This window comes from Pteropus alecto, unplaced genomic scaffold (assembly GCF_000325575.1).
Source record: "Pteropus alecto unplaced genomic scaffold, ASM32557v1 scaffold398, whole genome shotgun sequence".
Classification (NCBI taxonomy): Eukaryota; Metazoa; Chordata; class Mammalia; order Chiroptera; family Pteropodidae; genus Pteropus; species Pteropus alecto.
This window is the reverse complement of record NW_006442497.1, coordinates 2,578,533-2,591,184: the sequence shown is the minus strand read 5'-3', so window position 1 is coordinate 2,591,184 and position 12,652 is coordinate 2,578,533. Positions and strand designations below refer to the sequence as shown.

Genomic DNA, 12,652 nt, shown 5'->3' with positions numbered 1-12,652 from the left:
TGCTCTAAATATGTGACCTATATTGACCCGTACAATCTATGAAACAGTCTTATCAGATAGTTATTATTATCCCCATTTTACGGGTGAGGAAACTGAGGCACAAAAAAGTCAAATATGGGCCTTTTGAGCCATGCTTCTCTTGCTCAGTGCTCAGGCCCGCTTCTACTTCTGGAAGTGTACTTTCCTAATAAAACTTTTTTCTACTGTAAAAAAAAAAAAAAAAAAGAAAAGAAAAGAAAGTCAAATACCTCGCCCAAGGAAACAGAGTTAGTAACTGACAGAGCCAGGATCCAAACCTAGACCATTTGGCTCTAGCGATTGTGCTCTTAATCCAGCCATCTATGGCCTACAAAAACAACAATTTTTATACTGCTCAAGTGAAAATCATCTCTCTTCCTCTCCAGGACCCACCTTTCCCTGTTCAAACAAACCAAGACATTGGGTCAAACAATGTTTATTGAATGTAAAGTAACCCCAGTCCCACAGGGAAGAAAGTTCCAAGGAGAACAGAGAATAATACAGATTAAATACCCACCTGTGCATTCACACTCACTTATACACACACATACACACACCACATTACATATCCAAGCTCTAACAGTGACAAATTGAACACCTGCTTTCTCCAGCCTGCATAATGGCTGTTAGGAGGTGGTTCAGAGGTGGGGCTCCAGGATGGGTTCTAATAGCAGCCTTGTCCCTCCCTGCCCCTTGCCCTGCCCCAGGGAGCTAGAGTGCCTAAGAGGTAGGTGGCAACTCTTCCCCGCTCTGCCGCAGACGCTTCTTGGCTCGGATCTCATTCATGGCCTCTTCAATGGAGCGTGTGTCCCTCTTGTTGGCCACAGGCACTGGGGGCAGAGGGAAGGGTGGGGAGGGATCCCTGTGCCTTAGCCTCCCCTCCTCTGCCCCCATTCAGTGCTCCTCTTCCCTGCCCCTCCATCCCCCACTGTGGCCTCACCACAGCCGTAGGTCTTGTTGGCCTGTAGCATATGGGCTGCATCCTTGGCTGCCCCCTTGCCGATGAGGTGGCTATACTTGTCCTTGTAGTCGCTAGCGGGGCTCACCACCACGGGTCCCTGGTGAGCTGCCTCTTCCTCCTGCCGCTGGGCCAGCTCCTAGGGGTGCAAAGGTTGGGTACCAGTGCTCACAGGCCTGACCTCAACCCCTCCGAGGTGGTGGGCTGCAGGGTTCCCGAGACTGCCAGGCACTAACTCACCTTCAGCTTCCGTTTCTCCTCAGCCTTCTGGGGGTCCCACTCTTCACCACGACGGTAGGAGTCCAGCTCTTCATCTGAGGGTGCAAACTCCTAGGGAAGAAGGGATGTTGGGGGAAAGGTGTTTCTTCTCATTTCTCTCCCCCAAGGGGGTACAGGCTGAAAAGGTGAGAGTGGAGAACTCAGGCCTTTCACCTTCTTGAAGATCATGACATAGCGACACTCATCGTCCTCCCCGAAGGAGAAGGATGTCAGGCCAGCCACTTCTACCACATCATGTCTAGGAAGGGAGGGCGGAGGGGAAAGAATATGTTGAGCCACGAGGGAGCCTAGCACCCTCCTCTTGTGGATTCCCCCACTTGCCCTTTCATGCCACCCTGACCACCCATTTCCTGCCTCTCCCAGCCCAAGATACTCACAGTATGCTCCTCTCTATCTTGTTCATGGGCTGAAACTTTTTCTTGATCTGCCCACTGTCCTGGATGAAATCTGACACCTCTTTCTCCATCTTGGGGGAGGGGATGGGAAGAAGATATGAGATGATGGCTCTGCCTTAATATCCCTCTCCCCAGCTGGGCCAACTGGCCTTTGCCTCCCCACACCTTTCCCAGCCTCTATGCCATTGGCTTCCAGGCTTCAACTCTCTTGACACATTTTGCAAAAATTGAGTTCTAATTCTAACTTATTGGAAGTGCTTCCTGAGGCTGCCTTTGATCTCTCCAGTTGTTCTCACCCTTTTACGAAACTCCACTTTCTGTTGTTTCTCTTGTTCCTGTAGTTTCTTCAGGCGGGCAGCCTGCTCTGAGGGTGAGAAATGGCAGCATGAGGCCAGAGGTGGAAGCATGGGTGGGGAGAGTTTATAAGACTTCAAAGGAGGTCTGGTGTCCACTGGGAGGCATCAGGCTGGGAAAGTAGGATTACTGTTTATTCACTAAGCATTTATCAATATTTACTCTACACCTGGCACTGTGCTAGGCCCTGGAATACAAAGATGATTCAGACATAGCTTTGCCCTTCAAGAGCTCATGACTTGGTGAGAGTAGCAAAGATTAAAATCATGTTTAACCTCCTTTCCCAACCTCACTAGGGAAACCAGCTAACCAACATTTACTTAATGATCACGATATATAAAGAAATATAAGGCACCTGGGAACGTAAGAAGACCAGACTAAGCCCTGGCCTCAAAGAGTTTATCATCTCATTGTCGACATAGGAAAGGGGAAATTATTTAACTTCCTATATTTTATAACACCCTCCACTTCTCACTTCTATAGACAAGATGAAGCTGAAACATCTAATCTGACACCCTTCTCCTTTGGGAGTGTAGATATTCAAAGTGAACAGCAAAGGAACTCCTCACCCTTGGGTCTTAATGTCTCCTCTCCTCTCTTCTGCCATTTCAAATCCTTTATATTCTTAAGGCCCGCCCACTTCTTCTATAGGATCTAATCCCTCCAGCTGCACCTCTTCCTGTTTTCCTAATCACTCCATGCCTTTGCACATGATGTTCCTTCTGCTTGAAATGCTTTTCCTCCTCTCACAAACTTTGAGATACACCATGAGTCAGAGTTACTCACTTCTTCCTCTGAGGTCCATGCACATTTGGTGCAGACATCCACTATAGCATGTGCTGAGAACTAACGCAATGTAACTTATTTGTTTCCCCTACCAGACTATGAGCTCTTAGGAGGCAAGGACCCTGTTTATCTCCTATCTAGGTAACCTCTGTGGCCCTAGAGCCGGACAATTTAGGAGCTCTCACCTCTGACCTCGAGGACTATGACCATCACTGCATCCCATCGTAGCCACTGATTCTCTAACTGGTTTGTGTGTCTTCTATCTGAGGAGGTGGTTGGCATAAGATTATGGTTAAGAACACAGGCTTAAAAGTTACACCTGGATTTAAGACTCTGCAACCATGTGACTTTAGGCAAGTGACTAAACTCTGAACTTCAGCTTCCTAGTCTGTCAACTGCCGCTGGTGAACCCTACCTAGACGATCATGGTGAGCATGAAATAATTCCAACTGCCATGCTCCTTCCTTCCTCAGAGCTTTCAAATGCACATCTCTGCCTATAACACTTACTCCCCCTCTCACTTACTGAATTATCTATTCTTCAGATCTCAGCTCCCTGCAGACTAGGTTAGGACCCCTAGGTAACCCTCGCATAACAATTATTTTTCTGAGCATTATCAAGTTGGGTATTAAAATTCTGTGTGATCGTTTCATCAATGCTCTACAGTGTGGGCTCCCTGGCCCCTAGCAACCGTTCTGTAGATAATGTATATTTCGATATTACGCAGCACTTGATGAGTACTTTGAAGGCATCTAGCCTGCCCTGGTACCCCTCGGGCGGGTAAGGAGCCGTTGCCCAAGATGGGGCTTGTCCATGGTCAAGGTCCGCAGGGTTAGAGGACCTCCCTTGGTTGTCACTCATTCACACGCTACAAGCCGAGCAACTTGGAAGAAGCCTGCACCACCTGGCGGCCGCGCCCTACACCCTACCCCCGCAGGCGAACTAGAGCCCGCAGGCAGTGGAGTTACTCAAAGAACACAGGCGGGGAGACTGTAGCCAATCGAACCAGGTAGGAGCGTTCTCATCTCTGCAATCAACATCACGACCCGCCCGGGGCAGCTCGGGAATTTAAAAATACAGAGAAGAAAAGGGTTGACCATAGAGGAGGCGGAAGGGACCGGGTTAAATCAAATAGGAGGGGCAGAAAGGCACTAAACGGAGCCAGCAACCAATTAGAGGTGCAGAGGTGGGAAGGACCAGAGGAAGTCTAACAGGACTTAATAGGTAGACCTTTTGGTTGACGTAGCCAATAGAGGGGAAAGGATTGCGGATGGGCGTGCATTGGACCGAATCAGAATTGGGATGGGTTGTGGGACACACCAGCCAGGAGGTGGGAGGGGCCGAGCGGCCGAACACGCTCTCCTGCGGGCCGAAGGCGGGCCAAAGAACACCAAGGAGTTGGGTGGGGTAAGAGTCGCCCTACCAATCAGAGCACGCCAGCAGCGGACAGGCGGGCCTTTTGGCGAGTGAAAAACAAGGACTGCGGAAGCCAGGATAGCGAAAACGGCAAGAAGCTGGCGCTAGGCTTCAGAGAGCCAGCCAATCACCGTCCGCTACGAACAGCGGGCGGGTCGACAGCCCTTTTAGGGAATTTGGGGGTCTCTAAAGGGGCCTCTGAGGGGTCTCTCAAGGTTGAATAGGCGGCATCGTTCAAAGAGAGAAGAGTGCGGTCTTGAAAACCGAGTGAAGAAAGGCGGATGTGAATTTGGGTTCCTCACCTCGGGCCTTGCGCCGAGTCTCCTGGTCACCGAGGCTGGGTGGCTTCTCCATGGAGCTCAGGATGGAGCCCAGTAGGTCCGCCATCTTGGGAGTGACTGAAAGGGGGCGGTGCGTCTTAAAGGGAAGGGCGAAAAGCCTTTAAGGCCGGAAACGCGTCGGAGGCGGAAAACTGTGCACTCCGTCCCGCCTTGCCCAGCGCTGATCCCGTCCAGCGCGATTACAGCCTCCCGCCGGCCGAGGCTCCGCCCCCCCGTCCCCGCCCCCCCAGACAGAGGCCGGAGGCTGGCTGGTGCAGTGATGTTTAATGGCAGTCCTTAGAAATCAAGCCCATGCACAGTAGAAAGTGCTCGTGGGGCCGGCAAGAGGCCCCCGCCGCGCTCGGGAACCACAAGTCCGGTCGTGCAGCCTTCCCTGCGGCGCCTTAAATAGATTCTTCACTATACTCTGTATGTTACATATGTACAAGACCCCTCCCCTCGAGGGGCGGGGCAGGACTCCACAACGCATTCCTATATACAACACCCCCTTTGGCCCCACGGTTGGTGGCCAGAGTTGGAGTGACGGGGGATGACAGGGCCAGAAAGGGAGGAAACAGACGCAAACATGCGGAGTCGGGTGGGGCACGGTTAGCCCAGAAACATGAGGGGTGCGCGCGCATGAAAGGCAGAGGTGGGGCCACGCGGATACATTCAGAGACGCATCGAACAAATAAATAAGGCAAGTCAGGAAGGCCGAGGCGGGTGCAGGCAGGGAAGAGAGCTGTGGAAAAGGGGCAGGCAGGGCTCCGGAGGTCACAGCTGAAGATGCAGGTATGTGGGGCATGGATCTTCTGGAGCCGGGGACCAAAAGAGGGGGCAGGACCCAGGGGGAAGAGGAGAGGTGGGAGAAGGAGTTCAGCACTTCGGAGGGGTAGAGGATGGAGACCTAGGAAGGGCTCCAACCAAAGTGACAGGAAAAGCTGCCGACAGAGGGCTCCCCTTCCCCAGAGAACCCTCTCCCTTAAGACTGCAAGAAGCGGCCCGGGTGGTGAGAAAGGCATGGAGAGGTCAGGTGGCCAGTCCAGGTTGGGGAAGCCCTTCTAGCTCCTGGTTCTGCTTTAGTTCTCTCATCCTGCAGAGAGATAAGGTAGGAGTCAGAGGAGACCAGCAGATCCGGGAAGGTGGAGTGGTGGAGATGGCTGGGCAAAATCCAGCAGGAGAAAGGATGAGTACCTGTGTCGGCAGCGCCTCAGGAATCTCATGATCTTCCGGGCTGCCTGGTCCTGCTTCTTGGTGAGAAAGGAGCCTCTGGCAGAAGAAAAGATGAAGAGACCTTACACAACACTCAGGCATCCCCTGCCCTCAGCCCCTTAGAGACCCCTAGCAGGGAAGGGCAGGGGGCAGGACAATGAGCTGGAACTTGGGGGTCCATGGACATGGATGCAGTGAGCAGGCACAGAAGGCTGGAGGGCTGGGGCCATACTTGTTGCGGGCAGGCAGGCTGCTCGTGGGCCGGCGGCGATAGGAGCGGTAGTGCTGCTGGATGAGCACAGCCGCTCGGCGGCTCTGCTGAAATCGCTTCTGTTCATAGTAGCTTCGGAACTTGCTCTGGATCAGGATGGCCGCCTGGGTCATCTTCTTATAGAGTGCAAACTGCAGGGGTGGGGAGAAGGAACAGGAGCTGAAATGGAGGAACAGTGACCCAAACCCCTGAGGGTCACCCCCATATTCAGTTGATGCAGGTCTCTTTTTCTAATCCACATGCTCATGGAAAGGCTGAATCACAGACCTCACACCCAGATCTCATGCCTAATACCTTAAGTGCAATCCAGGTCAGCTTGTGGAGAGAGAAGGGGAGTTAGGGCTCCAGCAGCATTCTGGATGCTGTGAGCTGGAATGTGGGTGGGTACAGGTTGGTGGGTGTGCTTTACAGAGAAAAGGATCTCACCTGCTTGTATTTCCGGTAACAGCGCTGGATCACAGCTGCTGCTACCTCCTGCTGCTCCTTGAGCCTCCGGCCCTAAGGGGAGAGAAGGAAGTCTTAGTGCCTAACTGCCCACCTAACAGACATGTGACCTGTCCTTCCAACTTGCCTGGAGTCCTCTGACCCTTCACCCCATCTGAGGCCTGTCTGGATGACTGCTCTCCTTGGGAGCCCATAGTCTCCCCTTATTCAAGATTCATTCCCTGAGACGCCTCAGCCCCCTGACCTTGTACTTTCTGAAGGCTGTCTGGATGACTCGGGCAGCCTCATACAGTTCTCGCTGTTCATGATCCGATAATGTCAGCAGAGCAAAATCACTCTCCATCTTGCCACTGGCAGATGCAGAGAGAAACTCTGCCCAGGAAGGTGCTGGAGGGATAGCCAGGCGACCCCGCTCAAAAGGTAGTTCGCTGTAGGAATAGGGAGAAGGCAAGTCATAGAGTATCTGAAGTCTCTCTTCTCCTACCTAGGGGTCGCTGTGAAGGGAGACCCCAGTCAACAGAGTCTGGAAAGAGTAACTTCAGAGCTCATCAGTTCCAATCCCCTTTTCAAAAGCCCTTTGGCTTCTGCCAGAATAGACCTTTGGCTATGGGGAAACTGCCTTCCATCTTCCCTTGAAGAAGAATCTGGAGGCTTTGTCCTGAGCTGGTCACCTAGGAGGGGCTGAGCTGGGGAACTGGTCCACATTCTCTAAGTAGCTGGCCAGCCAGGACATGGTCTCGCTGAGGCCCAAGGCCCCCGTCCGTTCCCGCGTTGGGGCTCCGGCCTCAGGCAGCCCCATGAAGTCCTCTCGTTTAATCCGCTCTGGTGTGGCTTCGATGATCTGCTTGGCCAGTGAGATCATGTCCACCTGGATGAAGGAAAAACTGGGTGAGCCTTGAAGGGCCTCACCTGCCAGATGTTCCTGCCCTGCTGCATCTGTAGCCTCAATCCACTTCATTTCTTCTACCAGATGATGAAGCCTCAGGGATTGCTTTCCTTTCTAACCCCATCTTTTTTGTCCACTGTTCCAGATTCATTGCTTTATATTTATTAGGCTGCCACTTGTGTTGAAACATTGTGGAGGACATAGGATAGGAAAGACATAGTCCAAATGGAGATACAAGAGCTGCACAAATGAAGAATTTAGGCTTCCAGGCTGACTGCCCACCATCCCATCCAGGCTGGCCCCAGGCTTGCAACCAGCACATCCTACCCTCAGGCCTGGCCATGCCTGCCACCCTCCATCCCACCTTCAGTTCTCCAAGAACCAGCTCAATGCTTACTGACCACAGATACCCTAATGAATAGCTCCAGCCTTGCCTTTACTCCAGCCCTGAAGCCTGTAGCACTTTCTGCTGGCCACATGTAACACAGCCTACTTTGCGGAGGTCTTATAGTGCTACCTAATTAATCCATTAGCCTTTCAAAGCAGATGTGTCCCCAGGTTCTAGCAGAGAAGTATGCTGCTACACTTGAAGATTCATTCTCATTTATTCATTCCACAAGACTTAGTTTTTCCCACGTGCAAGCCTCCTCCTCACAGAAGGTCATTGCCAAATACCTCCATCTTGCCAACCTCTCTCCTCCACACTCCTCCCAACTTCCCTCCATTGTTATGGTTCCCCAAGAAAACTGTCTCTTTATGGTTCAACAGGTAACCCCTACAACCCACCTCTAATTGAAGACACTCCCCAGAATTTTTAACCTCTGATGCTTCATGACTCCTGAGTCAAGCTCTGATAGGAGCTAAGCAAAGGGTTATTTTGCCTGTCCCAAAATGAGGGTAAATAGTCCCTTCTCAAACTGAAGCCAGACTCAGTCTGTTTCATGGACTAGTTGGGCTTATCTCACTCCTGTACCCCACTCTTTCTAGCCCTCATAATTCCATCAACATAAGCAGTACCGGGATCATGTTCACAGATGGTGGGCTGTCAGCTTCCTCAGGAGCAGCCCCAGCATCCAGGAGTGGTGGGAGAGGAGGAGGTGAGGGTGGGGGCCCTTTGGGGTCGGTGGCTTCATAGTCCATGAAGAGTAGGGGGGCTTCTGGGGCACTAGAAGAGAGGTGGCTTGGGACCATCTCCATAGTAATCTCAGAGGCTGGAAGAGGAGCAGGGGGAGGACTCCCATCAGGAGCACTAGAATAGGCTGATGTGACGGAGAAAGTGCCATCCGAAAGCTCTGAGGGTGAGGAGACACTGCTCAGACCTGTGAGGTAACAGAAAAGGGTGAGGGCAGCAAGAGCTATCTGCCATCTCTTAAGTCGCCTACCTGCCCCATCCTTGCTCTCAACCTCCCTGCCCACCCTTCAGCTTTCTCCTGGTCTATCCTCCCACCCTCCTTCCCCTCTTAAAAAAGATCCGGGGCAACCCTCACCAGTGTCTGGGCTGGAGGAGGGTGGCGACAGGGCAACTGGGGGCTCAGCTGAAGTTTCCTGTCTCTGGAGTTCCTCAAGGCAGCGGGCAAGGCGCACATGACCCCGGGAATGAGCCACGGACAGGGGGAGACGGCCCAGAGAGTCAGGAATGCTCAGTGCCTGTCGGTTCCAACGGAAAAGGAGTACAGCAGCTTCCAGGTGTCCCAAGGCACAAGCCCACATCTGAGAAGAGGGGCAGGGAGAGAAGGATGGGAGGAGTAGGAGGATAGAGGTAGAGGTGAGGCTAGGGGCCTTCTTCTGGTGGCCAGGTCTTCAGTCCCTTGTCCTCCCCACTCCTTTCCTGCAAGAGGTCTTCCCTTTAAAGCACCCTTCCCATTTCCCTTTGTCCACATGCACTCAGGAGTCCCGCATCCTCACCAGAGGGGTGCAAGAGAAATGATCCACATTGAGCGGGTCAACCTCTTGCTCTAAGTCCAAGCTTCCGGTCTCCACACTCCTGGAGGGTTTGGTAAAGGGACAACAAAGCTCAGTCAGGGAAAAAGTGGGCAAAGTGGAAATATTAGAATTGAAGGGATCGGGAAGAAAGCTGTCTAAGAGCACTATGGTCAGTGGAATGAAGCAGTCAGATTAATATAGTAAATGTAAAGAGGTCAAGAAGTCAGTGTCATAACTCGGGATATTAAAATTCTTCCCAAAACAAATCCTTTTCCAGCCCCCTTTCCTTCCCATAGTGACCCCAGCTCCCTCTTGGCAGGGCTCCAGTCCAGATCTTCCTCAGTCCCCTGGCACTTCTGTCCCAGTGGCTGCCCAGCCCCCTCCCTGCTGCCCCTGCTCACCGCCACTGGCTCAAGGTCTCGATGAGGCGGGCGTAGCCCTGGGCAGCTGCCAGGTGCAGAAGGCTCATGCCCCGGAAGGGGCTTCCGTGGGCCAGACGTTCAGGACCCCTCCAGGTGGAACGTGGGATCATGCTCTCTACCAACACCACCACCCGTGCCTCGAACCCAGGCCCCTGGCCTTCATCCTGCAGTACATACACCCTTATGCAGAGACCTGAGCATCTGGTCTTCTGGCTTGGGATGGCCTTGGCCACCCCACATACCTGTCTCAGCTTCTAATTCTGCCCCCTCCCCACACTTCTCACTCCAGGTTTGTACCACCCAGACTTTTGAAGGCCTGTCAGTTCTCCCAGTTTGAGTTCCTGGGTGTCTTCCACTTCCTCCAGCCCGTCTGGCAACCAGACCTCACACACCCTTGCCCAAGTTGTGCCTTCAGCTCAGATCAGTGCCATATCCACAGATGGTTTCTCCCCCTCAGAATCCAGATTCCTCTCCCAATCTTCTTTCAGAGATTCAAGACCCACAGAGGGCTGAGCCCTAACCCTCCTGATTCCCTCCCCCATCCTCTCCTTCACCTCCACCCTTTTTCAGACCAGAAATAGTCTGAAGCCTGTCATGCCAAGAGGGTGCCCAGAATAGCCACTCTTGCCACAGGGCGGGGGTGGGAGCAGGGTGACACCAGGGATTAGGAAGGAGGACTGGCTGAGGAGGCTGGGACGGGAGATTGAGGAGTCATATGCTAGAGCCATTTTCTTTAGGAAGACCCTCCCCCTGGTCTTTACCATAGAACTCCCTCATGAAGTACCTGAATTGGAGGTGCGTCAAGACCTTGGCAGGGTGCCTGTCCAGCTGCTGCAATCTCTGCCATCCGCTTCTCCATCTGCTCCAGTCGCTCTAGTATGGACATCCGGAACTGGTTGTCTGAGAGGGAACAGGTATGGGAAACTGAGTGGTAGGGTCTAGGGGATGCCGTGAACACCAGAACTGGACCTATCCGAGGATCTGGGAGGTGAAGACAGAATCATTCCTCCTCTTCAAAACAACAGCCCCATTTACCCACCCACCTTTGAAATATAACCCATGAGGACTCAGTTCTTAAACTAGGGCTTTTAATACTACCCACTGACCTAGGACTAGAATCCAGAACCACAACTGTGTCTTTTAAGACAGAGACAGTAAGAATTCCCACATGGCATCCAGCCCTGAGCTGCCCCAGATCACACATACACACACACTCCCCCAGCCTTCTCTTAGGTTAACTGTTCCATCAGTTTTCCTTGCCCCAGACACTACCTTTGTCCCCCTGCTGGCACTGAAGGACTCCAGGGGGTCCCTGCTCTCTGTTAACCACTGCCCAAAAGAGCTCAGGGACTGTGTTTTGGAAAGCACCTTTCCCTCCTCCAATACTCCCCCTCCCCCCAGAGCTGTCCACAAAGAAGATGTGGGGAGGGAAGGTGACAGAGATGGATAGCCATGTCCATTTCTCCTCCTCCCTCCACCCCATGCACCAGTATACACATACACACACACATCCCAAGCTATATCTGTCCCCTCTTGGATATCACACAAGGACAAGGAGGGGAAGCAGAGAGGATCATAGCCATGAGAAAACAGGCACAGAGAAACAGGGTGGAGGTCAGGGATGTTCTCAGATGCCAGGCAGAAGGGGATAAAGGTACAGAAGTGATGGTGGGGAGGAAGGTAGAGAATGATGACCAGAAACCCAGGTATTTACAGAGGAGAGAGAGCAGAAAGGATAAACAAAGTGAAGAAAGAAAGGACAAAGGAGCTGTGAGGACTGTACCAAACAAACAACAAGGAACAGAAGAAGAGGGACAAGACCCTGGTCCAAGGAGAAATGGAAGTGGGAAGAGGGAGGGAGGTGACCCACAGGAGAGATGGTACAACTCAGATGAAACAGGGACAGGAAAATGAAATGGGGAGCAGTCATAGAAGGACAGAACAGGACTGGGAGACCTGGCAAGATCCCAAGGTAGGCTGCCAGCAACCCCCCTTCCCCCCCACCCCCAAATACACTTGGGCTTTGTGAGGGGGCTCCTCTGACAGTAGGGCAAGCCAGGAGCAAGCCCCTGAGGGAGAGAAGTAGAGATGGAGGGAGACAAACTCAACAGGGCAACAACAGAGACACCCAGAGGAAGAGACAGAGAAGAGCAAACTTTAAGAAGCAGGAGCAGAGAGAAAATTCTCAAAGCCACAGGAGGAAAAACCAGTAAAAGGAACAAACACAGTTCTAGATTTAAATAAATATACACACACACATATACACATATGTGTGCGTCTCTGTGCTTGTGTAAGAAAGTGTATTTGTATGAGAAAGTACACGATATTAAAGTCATAGATATTACTGAGTAGTAATACAGGCAATTTTCATTTTCCACTTTGTGCTTTTCTGTAATTTCCAAATTTCCTATAATAAACATAACTTTACAATTAGAGGAGAAAACAATAAGAAAATTGAAATACATATATAAATATACCTGCTCATGCACATCCCATATATATTGCTCTAGACCCTGTCCCTGCTCCCACCTCTTGGCCTCACTTGCCTAGATCCCATCCTCTGGGATGGAGAAGACAGAGCAAAAGCTGGGACAAAGATGGCTCCGAGATTTATAGGGAAGAGGAGGTGAAGGACGTTTGCTATTGCATTTAGAAATGACCAATGAAGCAGGAATTGAGAAAAGATTGGTAAGTGTAGGCTGGGTGGTGGCCGCCTGAGTGCTGAGGGGTCTAGGAGCATGTCATGCTCAAAGGTTGTAGGGCCCGACACTTGGGGCCACAGGGCTAGGTACTTACCATCTAGTGACAACCAGTCAAGCTGAGTACTAGGCAGTGACAGGAATCGGCGAGCTCGATACTCAAAGAGCACAGAAGCAGAAAGGGGCCCCTCCCGCCCGGCTACCTGCAAAGACACCAGCCCTACCTCATGGGCTGGGGAGGACAGGATCAGTGAGAAGGGCTCTCTTTC

General features: G+C 52.1%; 2 protein-coding genes across 8 annotated transcripts in view; both read right to left on the bottom strand.

Moving 5' to 3' along the window:
- Positions 1-438: 438 nt before the first annotated feature.
- SPAG7 (sperm associated antigen 7) lies at positions 439-4,712 on the bottom strand. 2 transcript variants are annotated; one of them, XM_006922246.3, is made up of 8 exons: positions 4,509-4,712; positions 2,976-3,053; positions 1,947-2,014; positions 1,633-1,721; positions 1,409-1,493; positions 1,217-1,306; positions 959-1,115; positions 439-848 (listed from the first exon to the last, which is right to left on the bottom strand). In XM_006922246.3, the coding sequence occupies exons 1-8, from the start codon at positions 4,591-4,593 to the stop codon at positions 739-741; spliced, it is 762 nt and encodes a 253-aa protein (XP_006922308.1). In that variant the 5' UTR covers positions 4,594-4,712; the 3' UTR covers positions 439-738. The 2 variants fall into 2 exon arrangements, with proteins under 2 accessions (XP_006922308.1, XP_006922309.1); XM_006922247.3 differs by lacking the exon at positions 2,976-3,053 and having other exon boundaries at positions 4,509-4,704.
- Positions 4,713-4,792: 80 nt separating this feature from the next.
- Positions 4,793-12,652, bottom strand: part of CAMTA2 (calmodulin binding transcription activator 2) — a 16,220-nt gene continuing 8,360 nt past the window's right edge. For 5 of the 6 annotated variants that reach the window (XM_015597425.2, XM_015597426.2, XM_025040164.1 and 2 more), the window contains 12 exons: positions 12,481-12,615; positions 10,469-10,584; positions 9,664-9,848; positions 9,245-9,323; positions 8,827-9,049; positions 8,357-8,658; positions 7,125-7,321; positions 6,698-6,881; positions 6,436-6,507; positions 5,971-6,140; positions 5,721-5,795; positions 4,797-5,619 (listed from right to left, as the gene is read on the bottom strand). In XM_015597425.2, the coding sequence (XP_015452911.1) occupies positions 5,556-5,619; positions 5,721-5,795; positions 5,971-6,140; positions 6,436-6,507; positions 6,698-6,881; positions 7,125-7,321; positions 8,357-8,658; positions 8,827-9,049; positions 9,245-9,323; positions 9,664-9,848; positions 10,469-10,584; positions 12,481-12,615 (1,802 nt within the window). In that variant the 3' untranslated portion in view covers positions 4,797-5,555. Of the gene's footprint in view, positions 5,620-5,720; positions 5,796-5,970; positions 6,141-6,435; positions 6,508-6,697; positions 6,882-7,124; positions 7,322-8,356; positions 8,659-8,826; positions 9,050-9,244; positions 9,324-9,663; positions 9,849-10,468; positions 10,585-12,480; positions 12,616-12,652 lie in introns of all 6 variants that reach the window. The other variant, XM_025040162.1, reaches the window with a different exon arrangement.